The following is a 26,245-nucleotide window of genomic DNA, read 5'->3' on the forward strand; positions in this document are numbered from 1 at the left end:
TGTCTCCTTTGTCTATGGGATTTTCCAGGCAAAAATACTGGAGTGGGTTGCCATTTCCTTCTCCAGGGGATCTTCCTGACCCAGGGATCGAACCCAGTTCTCCCGTACTGCAGGCAGGCTCTTTACCATCTGAGCCATCAGGGAAGCCCAGGCAGCATTCCCTCACATTGCCCTATTTTTTTTTTTTTAATAAGGCTGTTACTCTCTAATTCCCTAAATAATGTTGTTCACTTACTAAGTCATGTCTGACTCTTTTCAACCCCATGGACTGTAGCATGCCAGGCTTCCCTGCCCTTCACTATCTCCTGGAGTTTCCTCAAACTTATGTCCATTGAGTCAGTGATACTATCTGACCATCTTGTTCTCTGTCATCCACTTCTCCTGCCTCCAGTCTTTCCCAGCATCAGGGTCTTTTCCGATGAGTCAGCTCTATGCATCAGGTGCCCAAAGTATTGGAGCTTCAGCATCAGTCCTTCTAATGAATATTCAGGGTTGATTTCCTTTAGAGTTGATTGGTTTGATCTCCTTGCTGTCCAAGGGACTCTCAGGAGTTTTCTCAAGCACCACAGTTCGAAAGCCTCAGTTCTTCAGCACTCAGCCTTCTTTATTTGTTACACTTAATGTCAATATTCCTTACTGGGATATAAGCTCTACAGGGAAGGATTTTATGTTTATTTTATTCACTGATAAACCTCAAGTGCTTAGTACAGGGGTGCAGTGATTGGCACAGGGTAAATGTTCAATAAATATGTCTTGAGTGGATGAATGAGGTAGGAATTAAGGGCAGCCACAGATTGGGAAGAAGATTGGCAGTCGGGTAAAGATCTGGAGAAGAAACTTAATTACTATGGGGAAAAGGAAAATTTTGCTAACTTGTGAAGAATAAAAAGGTTGCCAAGAGACCCTGAGTTTTATGACTCCTTTAAGACTCTTTTTTAATGGGTACTCTTTTTTTGTTGAGAGAAGCCTGTAGTTAGCATGGCCCTGTCTTGGGACTTGGGGGGTGAGTGATGACATTTAGATTCCCTTCAACTCTTTGAAGGCTGTTTGTGCAATGGGTAGAGAAAGCTTGGTTCCATGGATTGCTTTCCTTCTCCTTAGCTATGTGATCTTAAACAAAGTCATTTCTCTCCTATGGGAAAATAACGTCTCCCTTGGTTGACTTTGGATTTTTTTTTTTTGGCTGTCTGATGTTTATGAAAGCGTTGACTGACACTCAGATGCTACACACGTATACAGGATTATCATCATTGTTATCATCCCTGTGTGAGAAGCCATCTGAAGCAAGACCAGGCTGAAGCATGGCAACAGGGACAGGTGGCATGTGCTATATGTTGCACGCTGGAGGCCCTGGCTGAGGGAGCCAAATGTCTACCATGAGGTGAACGCAGAAAGCTTCAGCAGGAATCAATCCATAGAAGCAGAACCTCTGCTTACTTCTTTTCAACTCAGTCTGATTTTTTTTTTCAGGCCTGCAGCTTTGAGCTAAGTTTTTGTGTCTCTTTCCATCTACCTTTCCAGGTGTAGGCACCCTACTTGGGCACCATAACCTGATTTAAAGGGCTAAAAACAGTTCAGATCTGAGTCTTGCTGGCAGCATACCAGCTCCAGCCTATCAACTGGGGGTAAATTTCCTTAGACACTTGCCTTGAGAGGGTGCTCATTATCCATAGAGGATATAAGGCCTCCACCTTATTTTGCCTCTATTTCATTGCACAGAGTAACAAGAATAAGAGAGAAAACAAGCCTTTGAATGTCAAACAACAACAACAATGGAGCAGAACAACAACAGAAAAAAACCACCCCAAACCATGCACTAATTTGAAAACAGACTCATTGCCTCTTTCCTGTCTGACACCTCTAGCCCAGTGATCCTAAGTAAGCCTTTTTTCCCCAGTGAATTCTCCATAGCCTCTTCAGCCTTATACATTGTTTTCCTTCCTATTTGAGATCAGTAATGAGGACTTGGCAGGAGAAAGATTCAAATGGGTCAGGAGGCCCTTGTGGCTTTTCTTGGGCTTGTTTTCCGCAGCCCATTCTAGCCTGCAACATACTTCGCAAGAATAAGTTGGCTGCCGATCTAGCTCACGGTGAGAGGCCGCCACGGAGGGTAGCATTTCAGACTAGTGAGCCTGGAGCCACGAGCAGGCTTCCTGAAGCCCAAAGCCTGGGTGTTTCCTTACACGTGCACATGCACACACACGTGTACACTCAGCAGCACACACTGGGGGTCCTTATCTAGACCAGATGTTGCTGCCCACTGTGCCAGCCATGTGTCGTGCATGGCATTTTCTTCTGTTAAGCTCCTGGCAACTGTTTTTCCTTTCTTCTTTCCTCCCTCCACCTCCCGCCCCTTATATCCACTGCATGTCCAGATTGTCTCCTGATTCATACTGGGCCAGCCTCATATTTTGTTGTTGTTATTGCAAACATTAGATGCTTCCAAAGCTGGAAAAAAATAAAAAGGAAAGAAAAGAAAAAAGAAAGAAACCACAACAACCCCCAAAGAAAACATGTTCTAACCAGGAATGTACAATACTTCATGCATGGGAAGCATCTTCCCACCTCTCCAAGCTTAGCTACAGAATCTAGGGCTCCCAATTCCAACACATGAAAAAACAAATTCTTCTGGCTCTTTTTTTTTTTTTAGTATGAGCTTCATACCATTTCTCAATCTAAAAGCTTGCTGCTCCCCCCGATGGCTAGGATTTGCACAAGTTGCATAGCCTCTTCTCCCAACTTACACCGTGGTTACTAAACTATGATCATTCTTTCAGTTTCCTTTATTCATTTCTTCACTTAAAATAGTATTTTCTGAGTGCCAAGTATGTGTAAGATTACAAAAATGAATAAGGAATTTCCAACATAGCATAGGCAGCAGAGGCAAAAAGATCAAATTGCTACTCAATGAGTAATGATACAAAGATATGAACAAAGTCACATAGGGGCACAGAGAATAAAGCAAATAACTTGCCTCAGTTGTTACGAAGATCTTACAGAGGGGTAACCACCTGAGGTGAATTTGAAGGGAAAATAGAAACATATGGAAAGGCAAAAATGTGAAAGGAAATTGTATGATGCCGTGATCCAGTTTTTTCTATGATGTGTATGTGTGTGTGTTAGTCACTCGGTCATGTCTGACTCTGCGACCCCATGGACTGTAACCCACCAGGCTCCATTGTCCATGGGATTCTCCAGACAAGAATACTGGAGTGGGTAGCCATTCCTTTCTCCAGGGGATCATCTTCCTGGCCCAGGGATAGAACCTGGGTCTCCTGTATTGCAGGCAGATTCTTTACCATCTGAACCACCAGGGAAGCCCCTTTTGCATAACAAATCATCCTCAAATATCAATGTCCTGTATCAAGAACATTTATTTCTCACTCATTCATCTGCTGGTTGGCTAAAGTGGTTCTGCCTTAGGTTTGGGGTTGGATTACTCCACCTGACTCTCACTCAAGGACCCAGGCTTCAAAGTTTCAGGGTCAGGAGATAGCCAGTATATGTTCTTCACATGGTAGGTTGCATGAGTAGGAAAAAACCAGGAAAGGCATACCAAGACATTCATAACCTCTTGTCAAATGTAGCACTTGTTATACATATTCATGTTGCATTGGCCAAGGCAAATCACATGGCTCCATTTAAAATTTTTAGGAAGGGAAACTATATTCTACTGATACTGAATTCCTGGCAAAGGAAGAGAGATCAGAAGGAGCTATGGGCATGTAACAATATCTTCCAGTCAGTCTCTTTGGTCACAGACATTTGTTATATTCAAATTTATTTCACCCTACCCCAAGATACTCTAAATGTCTTATCCAGTCTAGTATTAGGCTTAAAAATCTCAAATAACATGATTTACATTGGGTACAAGATAGCTTCTCTTAATCTCGAGTCTGATGTGATAAAATCACAGATTCTCTTCCTTCCTCAGACTTGATGGCAAAGTAGAGTAGAAACAAGAAAACCACAGTAACTGTCCCCTTTCAAGGAGAAAAAAGGAAGAACCACATAACACAACAATTCTGAAATCCCTCCAAGAAGAGTGGCAAAAATTATACTCTATGAATAGGGAGCTCTGCTTGTTTAATGGCTATTGATTACCCCCTAGGTAAAACTCCCAGGTTCATTCTGATTCACGGCTTTTGGTTCGGCTCTCTTGGACATCCTTCCTTTTCTATTATCTGCTTGGGTCACAAGAAGAGAGCCCTAGAGAACATCCTTCTATTGGAAACTAAGTAGTTTTCTCAGTCTTCTTTCTTCTGGTATAGAATATGGGGAATCCAAAAATCTATCCAAATTCTCTAGCAGCAGGTCTCTTTTAACACAAGCTGATGTTACTTTTGGAAATTGAATTCTCACAGACTTTTTTGGCTTTGCATATATTTAATTTCAGTCAAATCCATATTAGAAGAGCTAGCCTCACAGTCTTTTCAAGATGTGCCTCTTCCTATCTATTTGATTATAGATATTCTGAGCTTATGAGGCTTGTCTTTGATAAAGTCCTTAGTCTCTTTTCTAGAAGACGCTTTGTTCAGCTACAAGGATCTTCTAGGTACCACTGAACTCCAATTAAAAGTGTGAACAAATGATGAAATAGACCTTGATTTGGTCTTTGCCTGAGATTAGGCTTTAACTTCACTCTTAGAAGGCATTTCTAATACAAAGTATTACTTAGTTTCATCTTTTGCTCATTGGAAATGAGAAATAAGTTTGTTTTCCACTGCAAATCCGGGAATTTTTAGTACTTTATGTTACCTGTCAATTTTGCTAGCAAAGCAGCAGCCTTTTCTGAGCTCATCTCTTCTTGCAGCACCTTATCAGATGAAGCTAGCCAACACTAAGTCTGGTAATATTCTTCTTTAAATCTTCCTTTCCCAAAGCCAATAGGCTATTAAGTAAATTTTCTGATGTTCGAGTTATAACAGTTAACTTTTCTCACAACTACAGGAAAACATTTAATTTTTTTTTCCCCACTACGTGGTGAAGTAATTGATTTTTCCAGCTTCTTAAAACAGCTCCTTTGCTTCCTGATTCACCATTCTGGAACCAGTGCCACACATTTTAGATTTTTGTTATGGCAGCACCCCACTTCTAATACCAATCTCTATAGTATTTAAATGTTGCTACAGTCATATCCTATAACAGACAACCCCCAAATACCAGTGGCATATCACAGAAAATATATTCATCTGCCCTACAGATGATCTTGGGGAACATGAAGGAATGTAGAATGATTGGGGGTTAAAGAGCTCAGTTAGGGCTAGATCACTCAAGTTTTTGTGTGCTGAGCTAATGAGTTTGGATTTTATCCTGGAGCCAGTGTTGAGGTTTATAAATAGAACATGAATTAATTGGGATAGGCTATGGTCCCCAATGAACCTAGAAATCTCAAGTGACTGAACGTGACAAAGGATTTGTTTCTTACTCCCATGAAGTCTGGTGTAACTCTCTGGAGCACGCATTTATTTCTTCCATCTCACACCTCTGTCTTCTCAAAATGTGGTCTCCATGGTTTCTTCCAAAAGGGCAGACAAGAAATATATAGAGAGGCCAATAACTCTTGAGTCCCTTGGGCGAAAAGTAGTGCATCACATCTGCTTGCCATCCCATTTGCCAGAACATGGTCTTGTAGACTCAGCTGAGTTCAGGGAAACACATGGATATCAGGTGAGCATTAAACATCTCAGCCACAGAGAAAAGATGATAAGATTTCTATTTAAGGGAGAAAATCATGGTGGCAAATTTGAACCACAGAAGTCAGAACCTTATCCTCTCTCACCTAAAGTAATGTAACAGCCACCTCACTGAACAGGGGAAGCAGAAAGAGAAGAGTGAAAAGAGGCTGCATACAAAATTATTTCTTCAGTAGAAGGGTGTGATGGATTATGAGAGAGAGATTGAAGATGAAATAACTGAATGGGAAGGAGGGGAGGTATATGATGATACTATGAACTTGCCTCTCACACTAGTAATACATCAATTTGATCTGGAATAAGCTCAGCCAATAGTTAATCAACACATGGTGCTTAAACATCTACTTTGGGGAACAAAGAAAAGAGCTGGTTCCTGTCTACACGGCTAGTGGTGGTGGTTTAGTTGTTAAGTTGTGTCAGACTCTTGCGACCCCATGGACTGTAGCCTACCAGGCTTCTCTGTCCAGGGGATTCTCCAGGCAAGAATACTGGAGTGGGTTGCCCTTTCCTTCTCCAAGGAATCTTCCCAACCCAGGAATCAAACCTGGGTCTCCTGCATTGCAGGCAGAGTCTTTAATGATTGAGCTGGGTAGCTAGAGGTGTGTACTATTTGTATTGGTTACTATTTTGAATGTTCAGTTAGATCAATTAGACCAGCTTCTAGCAGACAGAAATCATGTTTTAGTCTTCTGTGTTTGTATCCAACCCCTACAATGTAGGATAATATTGAACATTCTGTAAATAGTCAATGTTGTTGTTGTTTAGTCATTAAGTCATATCCGACTCTTTGCAACACCCGTGGACAGTAGCCTGCCAGGCTCCTCTGTTCATGGGATTTCCCAGGCAAGAATACTTTAGTGGTTGCCATTTCCTTATCCAGAGGATCTTACTGACCAGAGATTGAACACATGTCGCCTGCATTGGATAGTCAATATATATTCACATTTGTCTAAGTAATACTCATTTTATTACCTTTCTTTGGGGCTGCTCCTGGCATAGAATACTTGGTAAATTCCTTATGCATTGAAAATTGAATATTGGAGTTCAGAAGCAGAATGGGTCCTTTATTTTTTAATTAGAGAAACCAAGTAGTAAATTGAATATGCATTACCCAGATGTGAAAGATTCTGAACAAAAGGAGATGAAATCAACTCCCCACTGTCCTCTCCCTTGTGTGCTAGTTGGGAAATTTAAGATGCTTAATTTTCGCTTCTATTGCTCATTCCCTAAGTGACCTTGAGGCATGGCCCTTTGTCTCATTTTCCCCATCAGTGGAATATGGATAATCATATTAATCTGCCTCACCAGGCGATGTGAGGACTAATTAAAAATGAGATTAGATTCAGTGGAAGTCTTTCTAATGTGGGAAATATTAAACTTGGTGGTGCATGTCTGCAATGCCGTTAGGTCTCTGGGAATGGTCTCTGGCCTTGGAACCACTTAAGACCCTGAGGACACTAGAGCTGAGTTGGAGTGGCTACAGCTTGCGCAACTTATTGGCTTTGCTCACCTGTCCTGGTTTCATGCCCTGCATGCCTAGCTCATGGGTCAAACCCATTCAAAACTGCCTCGTTACTGCATAGCAGAAACCAACAGTCTTTTTAACATCTTTAGGTTCCCTCTGAGAGCTGCTTCCTGCCTGTTTGTCCTCTTCTTACCTCTTTTTCATGCTCCCTTTTTTCAGACAAAATTTCTAGGAATTCTTTAGGTTGACAAATCAGTAAAGGAAAAAAAAAAGCTAAAGTAATAAATTCACTAAATAAATCTTGAGTGTCTGTCTGCTCAGTCTGCTGTTTACAATATGCATTGGCTAGCTGGCTTAAACAATAGACACTTAATTCTCACAGTTCTGGAGGCCAGGAAATCCCAAGTCAAGGTGCTGACTGATCCAATTTCTTAGTGAGGGCTCTCCTCCTGGTGTGCAGATGGTCACCTTCTCACTGTGTCTTCAGCTGGCAGAGAGAGATAGAAAGTTCTGGTGTCTCTTCTAGTAAGGGTAATAATTCCATTATGAGAGCCCTCTGCGCTATGTGCTAAAACTCTTCAGTCATATCCAACTCTGCGACCCTATGGGCTGTAGCCCATCAGGTTCCTCTGTACATGGGATTCTCCAGGCCAGAATACTGGAGTGGGTAGCCATTCCTTTCTCCAAGGGATCCTCCTGGCCCAGGGATTGACTGGGTCTCCTACATTGCTGGCAGATTTGTTACCATCTGAGCCACCAGGGAAGCTATCCAACAGAACCTGAGACAGGACTTGTATTTCAGATAGCTTTGCTTAATTTGCCTGCCTTAAGGCTGTGTTGCAGTGGTAAAGAATCTACCTTCCAATGCAGGAGACACAGGAGATGCAGGTTTGATCCCTGGGTTGGGAAGATCCCCTCCCCGGAGAAATAAATGGCAACCCACCCAGTATTCTTGCCTGGAGAATCCCTTGGACAGAGGAGCCTGGTGAGCTACAGTCCATGGGGTCGCAGAGAGTTGGACATGATGAGCAACTGATCACAGAGCGAAAGCTGTGTTATGTATGTAGAGTCATTCTGTCCCTAGAGTTGGGCAAGATTAATGGTAAGATCCCTGGTATTACTGGTCATAGTTACAAGAGAAGAATAACCAGGCTTTCTGGTAGCCACCGCTGGGAGAACTACTTTCCACCTTCACTGATAGGGAAGCATGGATACCCAGAGTATGCAGGCTTGCTGTACTCAGGAAACAGAAAAATAACTCCTGGTTCCATGGTATAATTAATAACATTATTGGATGTTTATTGAATGCCAGGTGCATTCTATGAGAAATTATTACCATTCCTTCCTGTTTTTGTGAAGAGGAAACTAGGGGGCTAGGGATTCAATTACATTTCCAAATCCCCACAGCTAGAGCAACGTGAGGCTGTAAATGAACCCAGGCAGCCCATTCCAGAGTCCCTGCCCTGTTCTTAAACTGGTAGGAACATTAAGAACAAATAAACAAATAGAGAACACACAAACTGGCAATGCAGGATTTGTAGGGAACTCAGGTGAGAGATGAACGTGGCGTGCTGGTCACCTGTTAGGACCTCTCCCTGGGCTTTGCAGGCTTGCCCCCAGAAGAAGAGGAGGGCTGCTTAGCAAGGATCAGAGACCAACGAAGTGAGCCTGGAGAACATGTTGTGAAACAGATGCAGCTGATCAGCGGATGAGTGAATAAGATACACAGACAAGCATCCCGTAGATAAAGGGAATGTAAACAAGACACTTGCACAGAGAATAGGTTCCATATGGGTGAAAGTGAGACTGGATGGATGGACCAATTAACGGAGAACAGAACAGCCAGGCTGTCAACCCAGGATGGCGTGACAGGTTGAGGACGGGAACCACAGTAATCAGCCACACAAACTGAGCTCCTTGCAGACCCAGGAACTAAAAATTAGATCGGGGCTAAAAGAAATGACTATTGGCAAGAAAGCATTCCAGAATAAACATGCCACCTCCCTCCTGCCATTCCTCAACTCAGCTGGACCTGAATATTACTAGGGGTGATAAAATAGTCACGGCCAAGTTGTGGGGAAAGCCTAGCAGAAATTGGGCAGGAGAGACCCTCTGGGCCTTTGTTTAAATGGACAAAGAAGATGTGTGGAGCTTCACACTGTGAGGTAGTAGAGTTTGCTGATGGATCAGGTTCTGTTTCCACTCAACCCTTAGATTTAGTGAGGAGTCTTTCTAGCTGTTTTCTCAAGGAGCTAATTTTTTGAGAAAAGCTCATCATGATTTGAGTAAAATGTCACAGACAGGCCTTCATTACCATGGTCTTCTAACCAAATGTGGCCATTTGCCGAGTCCTGACAATTTTCCTTCATAAGACCCCTCCCTTCTTTTTTCCTGTTGCATATTATGACCAGACAATTCTGTTCTTCTCAGTTCCTATCTGCTTGCGATCACCTTCTACCTACTGTGGAGCCCTCCAGATCTCTCCTAAACATTCCCCGCGCTGTCCCCAGATCCAATTTACTGTTTTCTTCTACACACACACAAATACACACACACACTCCCAGATTTCATTGCTCCCTACTTTTTTCAGGGATAAGAACTAGATTCCTCTAGATGGAGATTTTGACCTAGTTCCAAACTTAGGCCATTAATAATCCAGGCAGAAAACCACAGATATATCTTTTCTTTTTCCATTTGAAATCTTGGCATATATTGCCCTCCTGCTGGGATTTTTCTCCCCATTTCTCTGCCCAAATCCTCCATCCTCAAAGATTAAGTCTAATCCCATTTACTCCATTAAGCCTTTCTGAAATGCCCCAGCCCCTTTCCTATTCTGAACTTCTATAGGTCTTATTGTTGCCACTAACTTCTTCGGCAATTAATCCTCCATTGGCTTGTGATTTTTTTCCCCTGTTGTCTCAGATTCTGCCTTATTCAATGCTAATGCCTCCAAAGCTTCTTTAAGGCAGATACTCAGTCATAGCTTGTATATAGGAGACACACTTAAGTATCTATCAAATAGACATTCCAGAATTCCATCAAATAGCTCCATGCCTGGCTCATCATATGTTTTAAAGATAATAACACTTCTCAGGAACCTCTGTGACACTGACTTTCCATCCAGAAAGTGGCTACTTCACGCCCATAATTATGGTAGAGATTGAACCAGATATGCGGTTCTGAGAAGTGAAGTGAGGGGTAGCATTATTTTATGGTGAATGATGTTAGAGGCAGAGTAAGCCTCTCAAGATGTTTATAGCACAGACTTGGGTGTCAGATGGTAGTTCTGCGTCTTTTCTAGAGACAGATTTCTTAACAGCTCTGATCCCCGGTTTTTCTCATTTATAAAATGGGTTGTTATGAAGGTTCAATACAGTCATGAATACAAACCTTATAGCACAGTTCCTGATACACAGAAAATGTCACATATAAAATAGAAATTGTATCTTGTTTCTATATGTTGATTTCTAGTTTGTAAAAATATTTTTACCTTTAAAGTCACTGTTTATGCCTGGAGCTTCCAGAGAAATTGAATGTGTGTGTGCGTATTTGTTTGTGTGTATAAAATGTAGCATATATTTAAAATTTTTATTTGTTTTTAAATTCGAGAGTAATTGCTTTACAGCATTGTGTTGGTTCCTGCCATACATCAACACGAATCAGTCACAGGTATATATATGTCCCCTCCCTCTTGAAAGCCCCTCCCACCTCCCACACCATCCCAACATTCTAAGTTGTGACAGAGCACCAGGTTTGAGCTCGCTTGTCCTATAGCAAATTCCCACTGGCTATCTGTTTTCCATATGGTAATGTATGTTTCCTTGCTACGCTCTCAATTCCTCCCACCTTCACCTTCCCTCACAGTGTCCATAAATCTCTGTGTCCGCATATTCATTGCTGCCCTGAAAATAGGTTCATCAGTCCCATTTTTCTAGATTCATGTATATGTGTCAGCGTACGATATTTATTTTTCTTTCTGACTTACTTCACTCTGTATAATAGGCTCTAGGTTTATCCACCTCATTATAACTGAGTCAAATGTGTTCCTTTTTATGGCTGAGTAGTATTCCATTGTGTATATGTACCGCAACTTCTTTATCCACTCGTCTGTTAGTGGACATCTAGGCTGCTTCCATGTCTTAGCTATTGTAACTAGTGCTACAGTGAACACTGGGGTACATGTGTCTTCAGTTATGGTTTTCTCAGGCTTGTAACACATATTTTAAGATTATATATCTGTCTTATAAACATCATATGTTAGTGATTATTATATACACATTTATCTTATACAAGAACAATATACGTCATTTATGCATGTATTTTTGTGTATATATGTGATACTCAGTCACTCAGTCATGTCCGACTCTTTGTGACCCCATGGACTGTAGCCCACCAGGCTCCTCTGTCCATGGGATCTCCCAGGCAAGAATACTGAAGTGGGTCGTCTTTTCCTACTCCAGGGGATCTTCCCAACCCAAGGATTGAACCCTTGTCTCCTGCATTGGCAGGTGGATTCTTTACCACTGAACCATCTGGAAAGCCCTATGTATATATGTGTATACATATATATATATATATATATATGTATATATGTGTATACATATATATATATACACGCACATATTACATATATATACCACTGAACCATCTGGAAAGCCCTATGTATATATGTGTATACATATATATATGTATATATGTGTACACATATATATATATACACGCACATATTACATATATATACCACTGAACCATCTGGAAAGCCCTATGTATATATGTGTATATATATATATATATACACACACACATATTACATATATATGAAAGAAGGAGCGAATGAGAGAAAACAAGCGCTATGGGTTGTATCCCATGAAGACTTATGAAAACTCAAAGCAATGTAGGTTTAGATTAATCCCAAAGTGAAATATCCTTGTGAAGAGCTGGTTATGGTACCAGAATGGCAAAAGCCTTTGTCAACTACTTTAATTTCCTTCAACAGCTCTTCCCTCCCTAGGAGTTTCTGCTTTCTCCTTGAGGTTTCTCTCAGTATGCTTGACTACTGAGGAAGAGATGAGAGGGAGAGAGAGAAGGGGAGAGAGAGGTAGAGGGAGGGAGGAGGGAAGGAAAGAGAGAATGAGAAGGGGGCGGGGCGGGGGGAAGACGCTCAGCAAACAACAGAAGGGCCAAGAAAAATATTTAATCCAAACAATGAATATTGTCATTTCCTCCCACAGTCTGCATTCCCAGTCATCTTCCACGGGCAGGCTTGGGGAGCCAAGAAATGCCGAGCTGCCTGGCATGAGAGTGTGTGTGGCGGGGGCGCCTGGGGGCGAGCACGCGTGTCGGGGGCTGCGGTGGAACATTCCCGTCGTCGGCTCAGGCTGCTTCAACCTCCCATGAACTGCAGGCTGGCTGAAAGACCAGGAGACAGGGACAGGGGGCGGCGAAGGCTGGAAGTCAGAGCAGGAACCCCACCATCAGCCCCGGGCCTTCTTCCAGGTCTCACATGTTCTGTCCCACTCTGGCGGCAGGTCTTCCACCTCTGACTTCTGCCTGTTTCCTCTGGCTTTCACGTCCTTGTCCTCCAAGAGCTTGAACAGAGCCTATAGGGCTCCATGTCTTGCTCATGTGGGCTGGGGTACTGGCACCGCAGATGGCAGATGCCCAGGGAGGAAGCGGGGATGAAGGACCACCTACAGAGGTGCCTGGAAGCCAGGCAGAAAGTCCCGCCTGCTGGGCAAGGTGCCTGTAGCAGCCTGGTGGTGTGCTCTTAGCTTTCTTCTTCTGAGTCTTTCAGTGTGGTTTCATCAGAATCTGTTGGTGAACCTCTCCCTGGAAGGTCATGCCAAGCTTATATTTCAAGTGATGTTTTAGAGAGTCCTTGATAGTGAAACAGATACCTGGGGAGGGTAGAGAGCCAGAGAGAGGAAAATACCATATCTTGGAAGAAACTCCAGAGGAGTAGAAAGCAAACACTATTCTGCTTTCTGAGCTTATAAAGTCAATTCTCACAGGTCTCCTCCACTGGATATTCAGGAATTACCTACTGTGGTGTGTTAGAGGCCTAACACGCAGGGGCCTCATTGCATGGGGACAAACTGGAAGTGTCCCTATCCCCTTGGCCCTTGTAGACTTCAAAACTTCTTGTGTTCAACATTTCTACCTCTGGCCTTGAACCACAGTAGGTTGCCTCCAGTTAGCTGGATCCAAGGCAGGAAATTCCCATGAACAAACAATTGTTAACTTATTCCTCTTTTAAAGAAGAAAGCCAAATGCCCTGTAGCAAGACTATCAGGAGAGCTTGCAGGCCACCTAAAATGTCCCTCCTACCATGAAAACAAGACAGGCAAAATTATGAGAATTAATGGGTCCACCAGCCTCGTGCTGGAGACATGGATGGGGCCTGAGGGTGTGTTGTCATCATCATGAACCTCAGCACAGCCATCAGGCCACCCGAAGGACTGCTGCTGGGTCACCTGGCAGTATCTTAAGAAGCACTACTGTGCGGTTCAGTTTGGAGATGAGACAGGTGACGCTGCCACGAAATCCTAGTTTGCCAGCGAAGGACTGGGAGCCACTGGCATCAAAACTGGACAAGCTGATTGTGCAGGATCAACTGCTCTGGAGGAAAGGAAAGCATGAGAGAGAGGAGTGAGACCAAAGGCGGAGGAGAAGAAAGGTTTAGGGGCCTTGTGTTTAGGACATGGAGTTGGGGTTTGAGGCTGAGGGCAGGCAGTGGCCTTGTGAGTGACTATGGGGATTTGAGAAAGGAGTTAAGGATTTGAGAAAGGTGTCTGATGGCTCAAAGGGTGAAGAATCTGCCTGCAGTGCAGGAGACACAAGAGACACAGGTTCAGTCCCTGAGTTGGAGAAGGAAATGGCAACCCACTCCAGTATTCTTGCCTGGAAAACCCCAGAGACAGAGGAGCCTGGTGGGCTACAGTCCAGAAGGGAGCAAAGAGTCGGACATGACTGAGCGACTAAGCACACACAAACTGGGAATGGAGTACCGGTTCTGTCACAGCCGTATTCAGTTTTGGTAAAAGGTAGAGGGAGGTAAAGGCCCAAGGCACAGAGTGTCTTACCATCTGCAAGGCTTCCCCAGGCACTTGAGGGCTAGGACACGATCCCACCAGCAGCAGTGGTTTGATTTGGTAAACATTTCTCAACAGAGGGACAGATCACAAATTTTCAGGAGGATTTTGTCATTTTATTAAGCTCCCTGAGAGAGAGTGACAAGGACCCTGGAGACATATCCTCTTCTCCTCTCTCCTGTGAGAAGCAGAGCTTTGACTTGGAGCCCATGATTTTCTGGCACAGGGAAGAACAGCCTCTCCCTGAATACCCTGCTGCCCCCAGGTCCCCATCAGGACCTTAACATCCCCTGCCCACCCCAGGTGTGGGTGAGAAGCACCAGGGCCGTGCTGAGCCAAGAGAAGGGCCACGTGGGGAAGCAGGTGGTGTATGTTTGTAAATGAAGTGGGGAGTCTGAGCTGCTGGGTCTTTTTTTTTTTTTTTTTGCAGCTAAATGGAAGGAACTGCTAGGAGGTTATTTTTGGCTGAAAAATAAGTCACTGAGTCTTCTCACCTTCCTGTTTTCCTCCAGTGCCCGTCAAGGAAGAGGTGTCTGTGATGGTTTGGGGTTTTTCAGAGGCTAAGACACCCGAGTCACCACCATGGTTTTTAGGGGAGCCCTGGTTTCCAGAAGCCAGGAAGACTTTTCCCAATCTGTTTTAATAAGCCTCAGACCCATTTCCCTTGTCATCCGACTCTCCTCTGTGACTCAGAGAGGTACATTTACGGTTGAGAGTGGTGGGAGCAGAGATGAGAGCGTCCACAGCTTTGATCCTAAAGTGTTGGTGGCAGAATCTTGATGTCTTTTTGACCAGAGTCTCTATGGAGGGAACTCAGACACCAACCCACACCCTGGTAAAAGCAATGGTACATTCCTGGCACTTTTATAAAACTAGGATTGATTGAGTACTTACTGTGGGCCAGGTACTGGGCTAAGCATTTCATCCCCATTCACTCATTTTTTCCTTGACAGAGACTCTGTAAATAGGTGTTATTCCTATTTACAAAGGAGAATATTGCTGCTTAAAATGCAGTAACTCGCTCAGGCTCTAACAGTTGCTGAGGAGCAGAGCTGGGACCTGGGTGTAGGTTTATCTCACAGTATACTTCATGTTCTGAATCACCATAGTGTACAGCCTTGAGCATCTTACCGGGCAGGAGCTTTGAAGCTCTGGGTACCTCATTGCAGATGAACGTGTTATAGCTGAAAGAAGTAATTTGACCTTATTTTGTTTGCTTTTCTTTTCCTGTCTCATTGTATCCTGTTTCTCGCAGAAGAGATTCATTTTTGCACTACTTGGTTATCCTGTCTCGCAGCAGGGATTCATTTTTGCACTACTTGGTTATTCCTGTTCTAAGACTGTATTTGGTTTTGGTATCAGATAGAGGTAACCTGGTGATAATCAGGCTTCTCTTTCTGACCTTGTCAAGGTCCCCCTTTGTTTTCTCTTGAGGGTCTAGTGACCTCATATGGACCAGTAAAGCACAATAGACCAAAGGAGTAGACCTGAGTACTGACCCCTCTCTGAGGGCCACCAAATGGGACTGCTACCCTCTGCTCATCCAACAGAATGTGTATCTTTATTGCCTTCCTCTCAATTATGTCTTGCTTATCTATTGTTTGAAGAGTCGACTGTGGCCTTCAAGAAGGTACTCTTCATGGTTTCAGTTGTTAGCTGGTGACCTAGGAGGTCTTTAATATCTTAGTGATTAGTGACTTTGCCACTCCTTGGATTAAATAATGGAGATTTCAGGTCAGGTAGGTGGGCACAGGAAAATCTCTTAGTTCCGGATGAGTTAAGCTACCTGTGCAGCGTTGCCGTATATATGTTGTTCCATGGGCTTCCCAGGTGGTGCTAGAGGTAAAGAACCCACATATATGCATGCATAGCATGCGTACAAAATACTAACAGAGCCACTGAAAAGATCCCCATTTTGCAAAGATCCAAGACCTGGGTCCCTGTTCCTGATCAACTGTTAAAACTCAACCGCTTGATTATAGATAGTATTTGCAAACATTCCGAGGGCAGTCACAGTTTCACTGCCTTCTTTCTGCTCTAGATTTTGGCCTCTGGCAATTTCGATTCTTCCCTCATTATCCCACCTATAGAACTAAGATGATGTTGATAAATCTGTTCAATATTTCTAGATTGTTCATAGAGGGAGAATTTTCAGACAGTGCATCCTATTATCTCTTCCCACTCAGAAATAAGTGTGTATCAACACTGTGCACCTTGTAGGAGAGGACTGATGAAAAGGGTGATCAGCTCATAAAGTATGCTAAGAAAATGTGGTTAGCCACCATCATGGTTATTCATTTGTTGGGAACCTGCAGTGCATCAGGCGCTGAGCTAGTACCTGGCACTACAGGTGTGATTAGACTCTGAGCCCTTGACAGTACATGCTGAATGTTAAGTCCTATAAAGCATATGTGGATAAAATATGCCATAGTACACAGGCATGGAGAGTTCTCTGGGTCTAGGACACCAGATGAGATTTTCCAGCGGACATTGTATCTAAGAAATTCTTCCTGCACAATCCATCTTAGGATATCTGTCGATTTGAATTCTGCATTTTCCAAGAAGATTGTTGCAAACCCACAAATGTGAGATCACTGGCACCCTCCCACCCCAAAGGGTGAACACAGGAAGAGTGGAATGACTCAGTTCCCTCTTTTCCTCAGATGACTGCAGTGAGCAGAAAATGCCTGGCTTTACCATCTTTCTTCTTGTTGTTCAGTTGCTAAGTCATGACCAACTCTTTGTGACTCCATGGACTGCAGCATGCCAGGCATCCCTGTCCTTCACTATCTCCTGGAGTTTCCTCAAACTCATGTCCATTGAGTTAGTGATGCTATCCAACCATCTCATCCTCTGTTGCCCCCTTTTCCTCCTGCACTCAATCTTTTCCAGTATCAGAGTCTTTTCCAATGAGTCAGCTCTTCACCCAGGTGGCCAAAGTACTGGAGCTTCAGCTTCAGCATCAGTCCTTCCAATAAATATTCAGGGTTGATTTCCTTTAGGATTGACTTGGCTTGATATCTTTGCTGTCCAAGAGACTTTCAAGGGTCTTCTCTAGCACCACAATTCAAAAACATCAATTCTTCAGTGTTCAGTCTTCTTTATGGTCCAACTCTCATATCCATACATGACTAATGGAAAAGCCATATCTTTGACTATACAGTCCTTCATCACCAAAGTGATGTCTCTGCTTTTTAATCCACTATCTAGCTTTGTCATAGCTTTGCTTCCAAGAAGCAAGCATCTTTTAATTTTGTGGCTGCAGTTACTGTCTGCAATGATTTTGAAGCCCAAGAAAATAAAATCTATCACTGTTTCCATTTTTTCCCTATCTATTTTCCATGAAGTTATGGGCCAGATGTCATGATCTTACTTTTTTGAATATTGAGTTTTAAGCCAACGTTTTCACTCCCCTCTTTCACCCTCATCAAGAGGCTCTTTAGTTCCTCTTTCACCATTAGAGTGGCATCATCTGCATATCTGAGGTTGTTGATATTGCTTCTAGCAGTTTTGATTCCAGCTTGTGACTCATCCGGCAATTCATTTGATGTCCTCTGCACACATACAGAGTATATATGCATATATACAGCCTTGATGTACTCCTTTCCCAATTGTGAACCAGTCCATTGTTCTATGTCCAATTCTAACTGTTGCTTTTTCACCTGTGTACAAGTTTCTCAGGAGACAGGTAAGGTGGTCTAGTATTCCCATTGAAGAGTTTTCCACAGTTTAATGTGATCCACACAAAGGCTTTAGCATAGTCAATAAAGCAGAAGTAGATGTTTTTCTGGAATTCCCTTGCTTTTTCCATGATCCAGTGGATGTTGGCAATTTGATTTCTGGTTCCTCTACCTTTTCTAAATCCAGCTTGTACATCTGGAAATTCTTGGTTCACATACTACTGAAACACAGCTTGAAGTTGCTGGGTGGTAACCCACAAACTGGAGAATAATAATACCAAAGAAGTTCTCACACTGTTGTGAAGGTTCTAGGTCCCACATCAGACTTCCCAACCTGAGGATCTGGCAAAAGGACTGGGAATCCCAGGGAATCTGATTTTGAAGAACAGAGAGATTTGATTACAATTCTAGGGCCCAGAAATCAATGTTTCTGGGTGGCAGTATCTGCTGATGAGATGAAAGCTCAGCACTGCTTCCTCCTGACAGAATCAGCTCCAGGGAAACATAGACCAATTGAGCCTCAAGGTCAGAAGGAGCTATAGTACCGGGTTGCTTATTGGCACAAGCCTTTAACCTACAGCCGAGAAAAACAGAAGTGAGGCTGTGGGGCCCCAGGAGAATTGAGAGTATAGGTATGACCCTTTCCTGGTTTCTGTATTAGATCACTGAGTGCACTTCATTATTAATGTTCCTACAACTCAGCCCTTCTTATAGAGGTGCCAAAGGAATTTAAGTTACTCTGTAGTCCCCCAAAATGAAAAGGTTTATGGAATAATCAGATGGTGGTAGCATGGTTTAGTAGAAAGAACATCAAAATCAAGAAATTTGGGTTCTCTTCCCAGGATTGCCATATCTAGCCTTGCAAACAAGACATTTCACCTTATTAAAGGGCCATTTCATCATTTGTAAAGTGAGAGTTTTGTACCAAATAGTCCTCAGGGATCTATCAGCCTTAGAATTTTATGTATCCGTGGTCTTTTTGAAGAAAAAGCAAGTTGTGTATGTTCATTAAGAGTCCCTGAGGGGGCTCAAAAATCTCTCAGATTTTGCCCCTGAGATTCTGAGAGGCCTTGCAGTGAAACCCAACAGTATGGACACATGGGCAGATCTAAGGGCTGAAAGAACAAGGCTGGAGATCACCATTCATTGGAGAATCAGAGAGCTTCCATCTGCTGCATGGACTTCACTGGGTGTGGTACCACAGTTGCCTTGGAAAAAGGCTTTTTTTGGCCTGATGCAGCCTGATCAATATGGAGAAACGGGTGTGGGTCTGATTTGTCATTCACAAAACGAGAAAGTTTTGAAGGGAAATGATGTAGGAGAAAGAAAATAGTGTTAGGCATGCAAAAATATGATTAGCATCTTCTCCTATTGTAAAACACCTCTTAAGATACAAAAAGAAAAAGATACAAATACAAAGGCTTTTGTCCCAGACTTTACCTTTGGGGATATAATCATTTGTGGCTAAGATCTCAGTCTTCCGGTTAGCAGAGCAGAAGGTCTGAAGTCCACCTTTCTAAAACATCAGTGAGGCCATGTATTCCATGGCATGCTATAGAGGAAAAGTGTTCTTAATCTGATTCACAGAATAGGGGCATTATCAGCCAATCAGTCAAAGTTGATGGCGCTCTTCCTGACACTGGGTTCTGTGAGAAGCTGTTTGGGACCACCTACCTGTCTATTTTCACCCTCTCCTACCACGTGTACAGTTTTCTCAGGTCCCTCTGCATGATCCAGTGCTAAGCTCTTTTTCACAAGGGTTAGATGGAGTAGCACCAACCCCTGAAAGCTCATGCAATCCTTCCCCTGCTCTCATCCACCCCAAATCCCAATTAGGTACTTCTCTTCTGTCTGTATCTCTATGCTAGCTCAGCAGCAGCAGCAGCAGCAGCAGCTGTGATTGCTAATGGGGATCTTCTTGAGGACTGGAGCCCTGTTTTATTTCTTTCTGTATCCCCATAGCAATGCCTGGCACAAATAGGTGTGGAATAAATGTTGAGTGATTGAATGAATGACTATATCCATAGGCAACAGATAGAGCTACCATTCCCATACCTAACTCCCCAGAGCAATTTAAACAGAAAATATCACCAGATAATATAACATAAAGAAGAAATTATCTTTACTCTTGAGAAGTCAAGTCATAGGGACAGGACAGACTGACAGCCTTTCCTCTTTGTATTGCATCACTTACGCATAGTCATTTATATGGCCACTTCATCTGATTGGAACCCAGCCAACTGCAACAAAAGCTTTCCTGTAGGTATCATCAAACTCATATATCGTAAGAGCAGCTCAGCCTGTCTCTCAGATTTACCTATTTACTTTAGGTTGATTCTACAAAACTAGATCCATGAGGGTGTGTGTGTGTGTGTGTGTGTGTGTGTGCGTGTGTGTGTGTGCGCGCGGTGTTATGTGTATGTTGAAGGAGGCTCGTTTAGTAAAGAAGTAACTATCCCAATGCAAAGAGCTTCCTTGTGAGTAAAAATGAAAAATATTCAAGTTAGTGACTTTGTATTCTCTAATTTATCAAAAGACAGAGAAACTGGAATTTTATAAAAGTTTTTTTTCTTCTGTGAAAATGGTTAAAATAAAAATTTAAAGTGGCTCTTAAAGAAATAAGCTTTAGGTATTTGAAAAATTCACTTGTGTGGAACACTGTGATGATACAGGAAAGTGAAGTGCCTGTGTGGGTAACGAAGATTTCACTTATGGACGTGATGTGCAGAGAAACCGATCCTGTACCCTCCCTTGGGGAAGCTTCCTGTGGGGAAGAGTGACTTCCCAAATCAGACAGCTTTCAGTTGTTGTGATTTATGTCTCCCAGTCCACATCCAGTCTTCAGATACTTTTAAAACTTTGGATCAATTAGGCATTTTTTCCTTCCTATTTTTTCCATTGTAATTTTGACTCAAGCTGTCAAGCTTCCCAGGCACATGTTGCCGTAGGAGACTCTGTTTGTTTAGGGTGGAGTAGTTTTTTGGCAGGTTAGGGGAGGAACAATTAATTCTAATAGGTATACAGTAAATTAAATACTTGGGTCTTTCCAACCTTTTCTTTGTATTTATGCTCCTCTTTATAAATTCCTTTCTCTTCTGAGATGACCTTTAAGAACATAAAAGAAGCAATTTTTAGAAATCATGTCCAGGCTATAGCCATTGTTGTTCAGTGGGATCTGCAGAACCTAGACCTAGACCATCTCTGCTCTTTTCAACATTTCTTCCCTAATGCTCTTGAGATGAGAGAGGCCATCCTTGGGGAAGAGATTGGAAAGAAAGACTCCAAAGGATCTCTTATTAACCCATTTGAATGTCTAAGTTGTTCTTGTGAAAAGGAAGATCTTTTTTAGATCTCCCTTTAATCCTCCATATTGAAGCCCATGCTTTTATAATGTGGGAAAAGTATTTTGGGTGCTCTTTGGATTTTTATAGACAATTACATGAAAGAGGAAGAAGGAACAGATTAAGTTTTGCCAGTGAGTCAGTCAGGGTTGGAGGAAAAGTAACAGATGCAGTGTTAGATGAGCAAAATATACTCCAAACACATGAAAAAGAAAAAACCTGGGGGAATCTCAGTGGGATGCACTTGGTCCTCCCAGGAGAACTCGGGGCATCTATAGGTGTTAAGGATGTGGGTAGCTGCATTTTGACTCCTCTTATTTGGCTGTAATTATAGATTCAAGTGCTCACTGTATAGTTATTCCAAGTTCTCCAGAGCCAGAGCAATGGGCTCCAGCATTGAAGACAAATGCTCATCTCAGAATCTTGTCTTTTATCCCAGTGAGGCCTGTGTTGAGAACAGAAGTCATTTGCACTTCCCACTCTCAACTGACATTGCTGTGCAGCTGTACAACAGCTGTTGAGTCCCACCCCATAAGTAGCAGCTTCTCAGGGGTTGGCAAACTGGTATACATCTGGAATGGTGTTCCAGTGACCTCTGGACCCCATAGAATAAATCAAAACATTGAAGTAATAACTTGGATGAACTTGTTCTGATGTAACGCAATTGCTGAAAATTATTATTATTTTTTTTTAGTTTAGTGATCTATCTCATCAAAGCACAGTGAAATAGGGAACAGTCGTTCTATTTGACCTTTAAGGAGGGTTGGGAAAGAGAAAGTGATTTGAACATGGGAACTGAAAGGTGGCCTCAGGATTCAAGAGTCTCCTGACTGTCTGTGGCCCCAAGAGTTTGATCACTCAGATGTTTCATGAACTTCATAATTGGGCATCCACTCAGCATGGGGAGCAGCTGATGTGATTGAGTAGGTGGGCTAGGTTGGCTGGTGTGCCTTCCAGGATGCTGCGGGACACTGTTCCCTTCCAGGAGTGGTTCGAGAGAAATGACACATTGGGCTGCTGAGCTATTTTGTAACCGCTGGTTGCTGTTCTTATCATACATTCCCTTTGGGGGTGAAACACTCCATTAACTCTGGTTTGGCCTGGGCCCCTTTCCCATTTTGGTTTCTATTAACTTGTAGCAGTAACAGGAGGAGATGGAAACCGTTTGGCTTTCTCTGCTGTAACCCTGTGTCTAGCTGTTATGCATGAAGTAGCTGTACAAGTGGGATGACTTGTGTTCCAGCATGGTATACCAAACCCTAGGACCATTGCACTCTGGACAGACATCATTTGAGTCAATATAGCAACCCAGAACTGGGTTTCTAAGTACAAATACCAGAAGAAGTGGCAGTTATGGTCCTTAATCTGTGTTGTTGTTCAGTCACTCAGTTGTGTCCAGCTCTTTGTGACCCCATGGACTGGAGCACACCAGGCTTCCTTGTCCATCACCATCTCCCAGGTTTTGCTCAAACTCATGTGTACTGAGTCAGTGATGCAATCCAACCATCTCATCCTCTGTCACCCCCTTCTCCTTCTGTATTCAGTCTTTCCCAGCATCAGGGTCTTTTCCAATCAGTCAGCTCTTTGCATCAAGTGGCCAAAGTTTTGGAGCTTCAGCATCAATCCATCCAATGAATATTCAGGGATGATTTCCTTTAGGAGTGACTGGTTTTATCACCTTGCTGTCCAAGGGACTCACGGTTTGAAAGCATCAGTTCTTCAGTGCTCAGCCTTCTTTATGGTCCAACTCAGCCTTCTTTATGGTTCGACAAGCAGCAAAAAGTCAAGATACATGACTTTTAATCCCAAATTCTACTTGTCATCTCTATTTATCTCCATTTCCTCACTGATGAAATGGGACTTTTAAAGCCAAATTTGCCTGATGCGCAGCTTTTCATGATGACCAACAGAGTTAACACATGTGAAAATATATTTTTTTAATTTTCTTGTATGTAAAAATATTCTGTAACCCACATGATATAAAGACCTACTCTTACAAGAAGGTGAAAAAGTTGATCAAGGAATTCAGTGAACCATTCTGGACCCTAGAATAGGCCAGGAACAGATGCTAGGTATGAAATTTGACAATTCCTTAGATCCAAGGGTCTTATCTTGAGACTTTTCAACTTCTTGAGTATGTTGGGTCAGTTTTGACCCTGCCCTTTGGCTTTTCTCCCATAATAATGTATCTTGAGTTCTGTGGATTATTGGTGGTGTAAGTGGGAGAAAAGGGTGAAGCAGAGTGAATTTGTACTTAGACACTGACCTGCTGCCTCCTTACCAGCCTTTCCAAGGGGACGGTTGGTGTGACACCATCAATAACCGGGCCTACTGCAACTATGATGGGGGAGACTGCTGCCCTTCTACACTCTCCTCCAAGAAGGTAAGTGAGGACACCTGGGAGTGGGGGGAGAGGGAAGTAGCCCCAGAAACAGGCAGGGGCTTCAGCTAGCTCTGCTTCGTGGCGCATCATGGTTTTTCTTCAACAGTCGAGAGGACAGAATGATAATGAGCAAACATGGGAGCCTCTATGGTGACAGGAGGAAGGACTGTAATTTTAGGATAAGTTGTTAGAAAACACTACTTCTCTCACTGTCAGTCCTGCAACTGATTCAGAAAAGCCGTGCTTCTGCTCCTCAGAGAGTCACACCTGCTTGTCATTGTCCAGGAGATGTTTCTATGAGCAGAGAATAATGGCTTCCACTCCTTGGGGGAGGCAGGATTACCCATGAAGTGATATCTGTGCCTGCTCAGTCTCTCAGTCATATCTGATTCTTTGCAACCCCATGGACTGTAGCCTGCCAGGCTCTTCTGTCCATGGGAGTTCTCAGGCAAGGATGCTGGAGTGGGTTGCCATTTCCTACTTCAGAGCAGGGCTTCCTACCTAGTGCTTTAAATGTCTCCAGTTATTATTAAATCTTCATAGCTAAATTAAAAATCATATAAAGTGTGTAGCAAGCATATTGCAGGTATTTGTTGAGCAACCATCACAAGCTCCCTGGAACACTCCCCAGACTGTATCCTGAGCAGTAGCTCTTCTCTCCTTTTATCCTGTTACTTTGGGCTCTATAAAATTAGAAGATATGCTTGAGCGAAACATATAAAATCGAGTAGGCTGAAAACTTGGAATAATATGAATGAAAACCCAAGAACTCCAAAGATATTTGATGCTAGTTGGCTGATTTGATGAATCAGAAATACACAAGAGATAATGTTTTCTTCCTCGTATGCATCTCCACAATAAAGTCACACCTATGATTACCTGTACACAGACCTGAATACTCCTTCTAAGAGACAATATTTACTGATGACTCACTCTGTGCTAGGCATTCTTCTCACTGGTGGCATGAATTAACTTACTTAGTGCAGAAAACTCAAGAGCTCATTGTATCACTGTTGAGTTTTCTCTAAAAACCATTAAATCCCAAACTATGAGAAAGAGATCAAGAGCTTGGACTGCAGATAAGAAAGCATGCCAACTAGTTCCTGGTCTCACTTGAAGAAAGTAACTGGTCATGGGTCCCTTTTCTACCCAGGAAGGCATAACCACTTGAGAAGAAAGCAGTCAATTCTCTCCTCATCTCCATCTCACATTCTGCAGTTCTAGGGTTTGCCTTAATGGACTTCAGTGGCTGTGGCCAGTATACACATAAGGGATTGAAAAATCATTTCACCCTTGTTGACTCTTAAATTAGTTAATTCAGATGTGAAAATATGCTGGGAAATTGCCTCAAACCCCACCACCCATTCTCCACCACTTGCCCAATCACCAAGACTGTCTCTTCAGTGCACTTGGACTATTACATGATACCCTGATCTATTTTTGTTTCGTTTGACCATCCATGCCCAAAGAGCAGAATTTTTGTCACTTTTATATCATGTCTCCTAAATGCCCACTTCTCTCTGAAGCTAATTATGGACACTCAAACTGTATGGTTATCTGTTGGTAGCAGTGCAAACAAGAAGAGAGAAAATGTTGCTGGGCCATCTCTGGCCTGGAGGAAGGATAATCACATAGCAGGAAAGCAATCTGGCTACAAACAATGAGTAGAGAGACGCATTGTTTCACCAAGCCTAAGTATAATCTGGGTTCAAGAAGGGCAAAACCTCAAGCTTACAAAAATAGCAGAGATGACCCTGTGGCCCCAAGAACACCAAGGGAGTAGAAAACCTAGAGCTAGGTTATAGAGGCTTGGTTTTCTGGGTAGTAGTGTCATGACCTTGAGTTAAGGCACCCTACCTTTCTTGACCTTCCCTCTAAGAAGAAAACACTAACATTCATCTTACCTACTTTATGGGGATTTTGTGCAAACATTAGCAGTAATATTAGAAGTAGTAGTAACAGGTGTTAGAGGCACTTAGAAATATGTTTTTCATATCCATCATCTTATTGAAACCATCCAAACACCCTTTGAGGTAGATGCTGTTGTCCTCCCAGCTTATATGTAAAGGAAGTGAAACAAGGTTTACCTTGCCTAAGGAGACATGGTGTGTAAGTGAAAGAACTGAGTGTTAATTTCAGTTCTGTGATACTGACATGCTATCCCACACTTCCTCTGGGACCAAGTGAGAAAAGCAAAGGCTGGTTGAAAGTGTGAAGCTTGGTGCAAAAATGGGTGATTTCAACTTCTCTTTGCTTTCCCTTAGGTCATTCCATTTGCTGCTGACTGTGATCAGGATGAATGCACCTGCCGAGACCCCAGGGCTGAAGAAAACCAGTAACTGTAGGATCAAGCCCTTCCTTCCACTGCCCTGGAGGCAGTAAGAAAGAGGGGCCTCCACAAAAGGAAAGAAAAGATGAGTGAAAAAGGCAGGGCATAAAGTGAAGGAAGAAGAACATGAAGGATCTTAAAGCAAGAGGACATTTATAGGTGCCAACTATTGTATCAAGTAGCCCAAGTAAGGAAGAATCATAGGCAAAGGTTTCTTCAGAGAGGCAGTTGATTTAAAATGGAAAGAGAAATATGACAGA

The 26,245-nt window shown here is 42.9% G+C and overlaps 1 protein-coding gene across 1 annotated transcript in view; it reads left to right on the top strand.

The window, feature by feature from the left end:
* The window catches only part of PAPPA2 (pappalysin 2), a 309,776-nt gene extending 283,781 nt beyond the window's left edge, over positions 1-25,995 (top strand). Inside the window, exons 21-22 of the mRNA XM_068986447.1 lie at positions 23,558-23,656; positions 25,921-25,995. Of these exons, the coding sequence (XP_068842548.1) occupies positions 23,558-23,656; positions 25,921-25,995 (174 nt within the window). The remainder of the gene's footprint in view (positions 1-23,557; positions 23,657-25,920) is intronic.
* Positions 25,996-26,245: the final 250 nt, after the last annotated feature.

This window comes from Capricornis sumatraensis, chromosome 14 (assembly GCF_032405125.1).
Source record: "Capricornis sumatraensis isolate serow.1 chromosome 14, serow.2, whole genome shotgun sequence".
Classification (NCBI taxonomy): domain Eukaryota; kingdom Metazoa; phylum Chordata; class Mammalia; order Artiodactyla; family Bovidae; genus Capricornis; species Capricornis sumatraensis.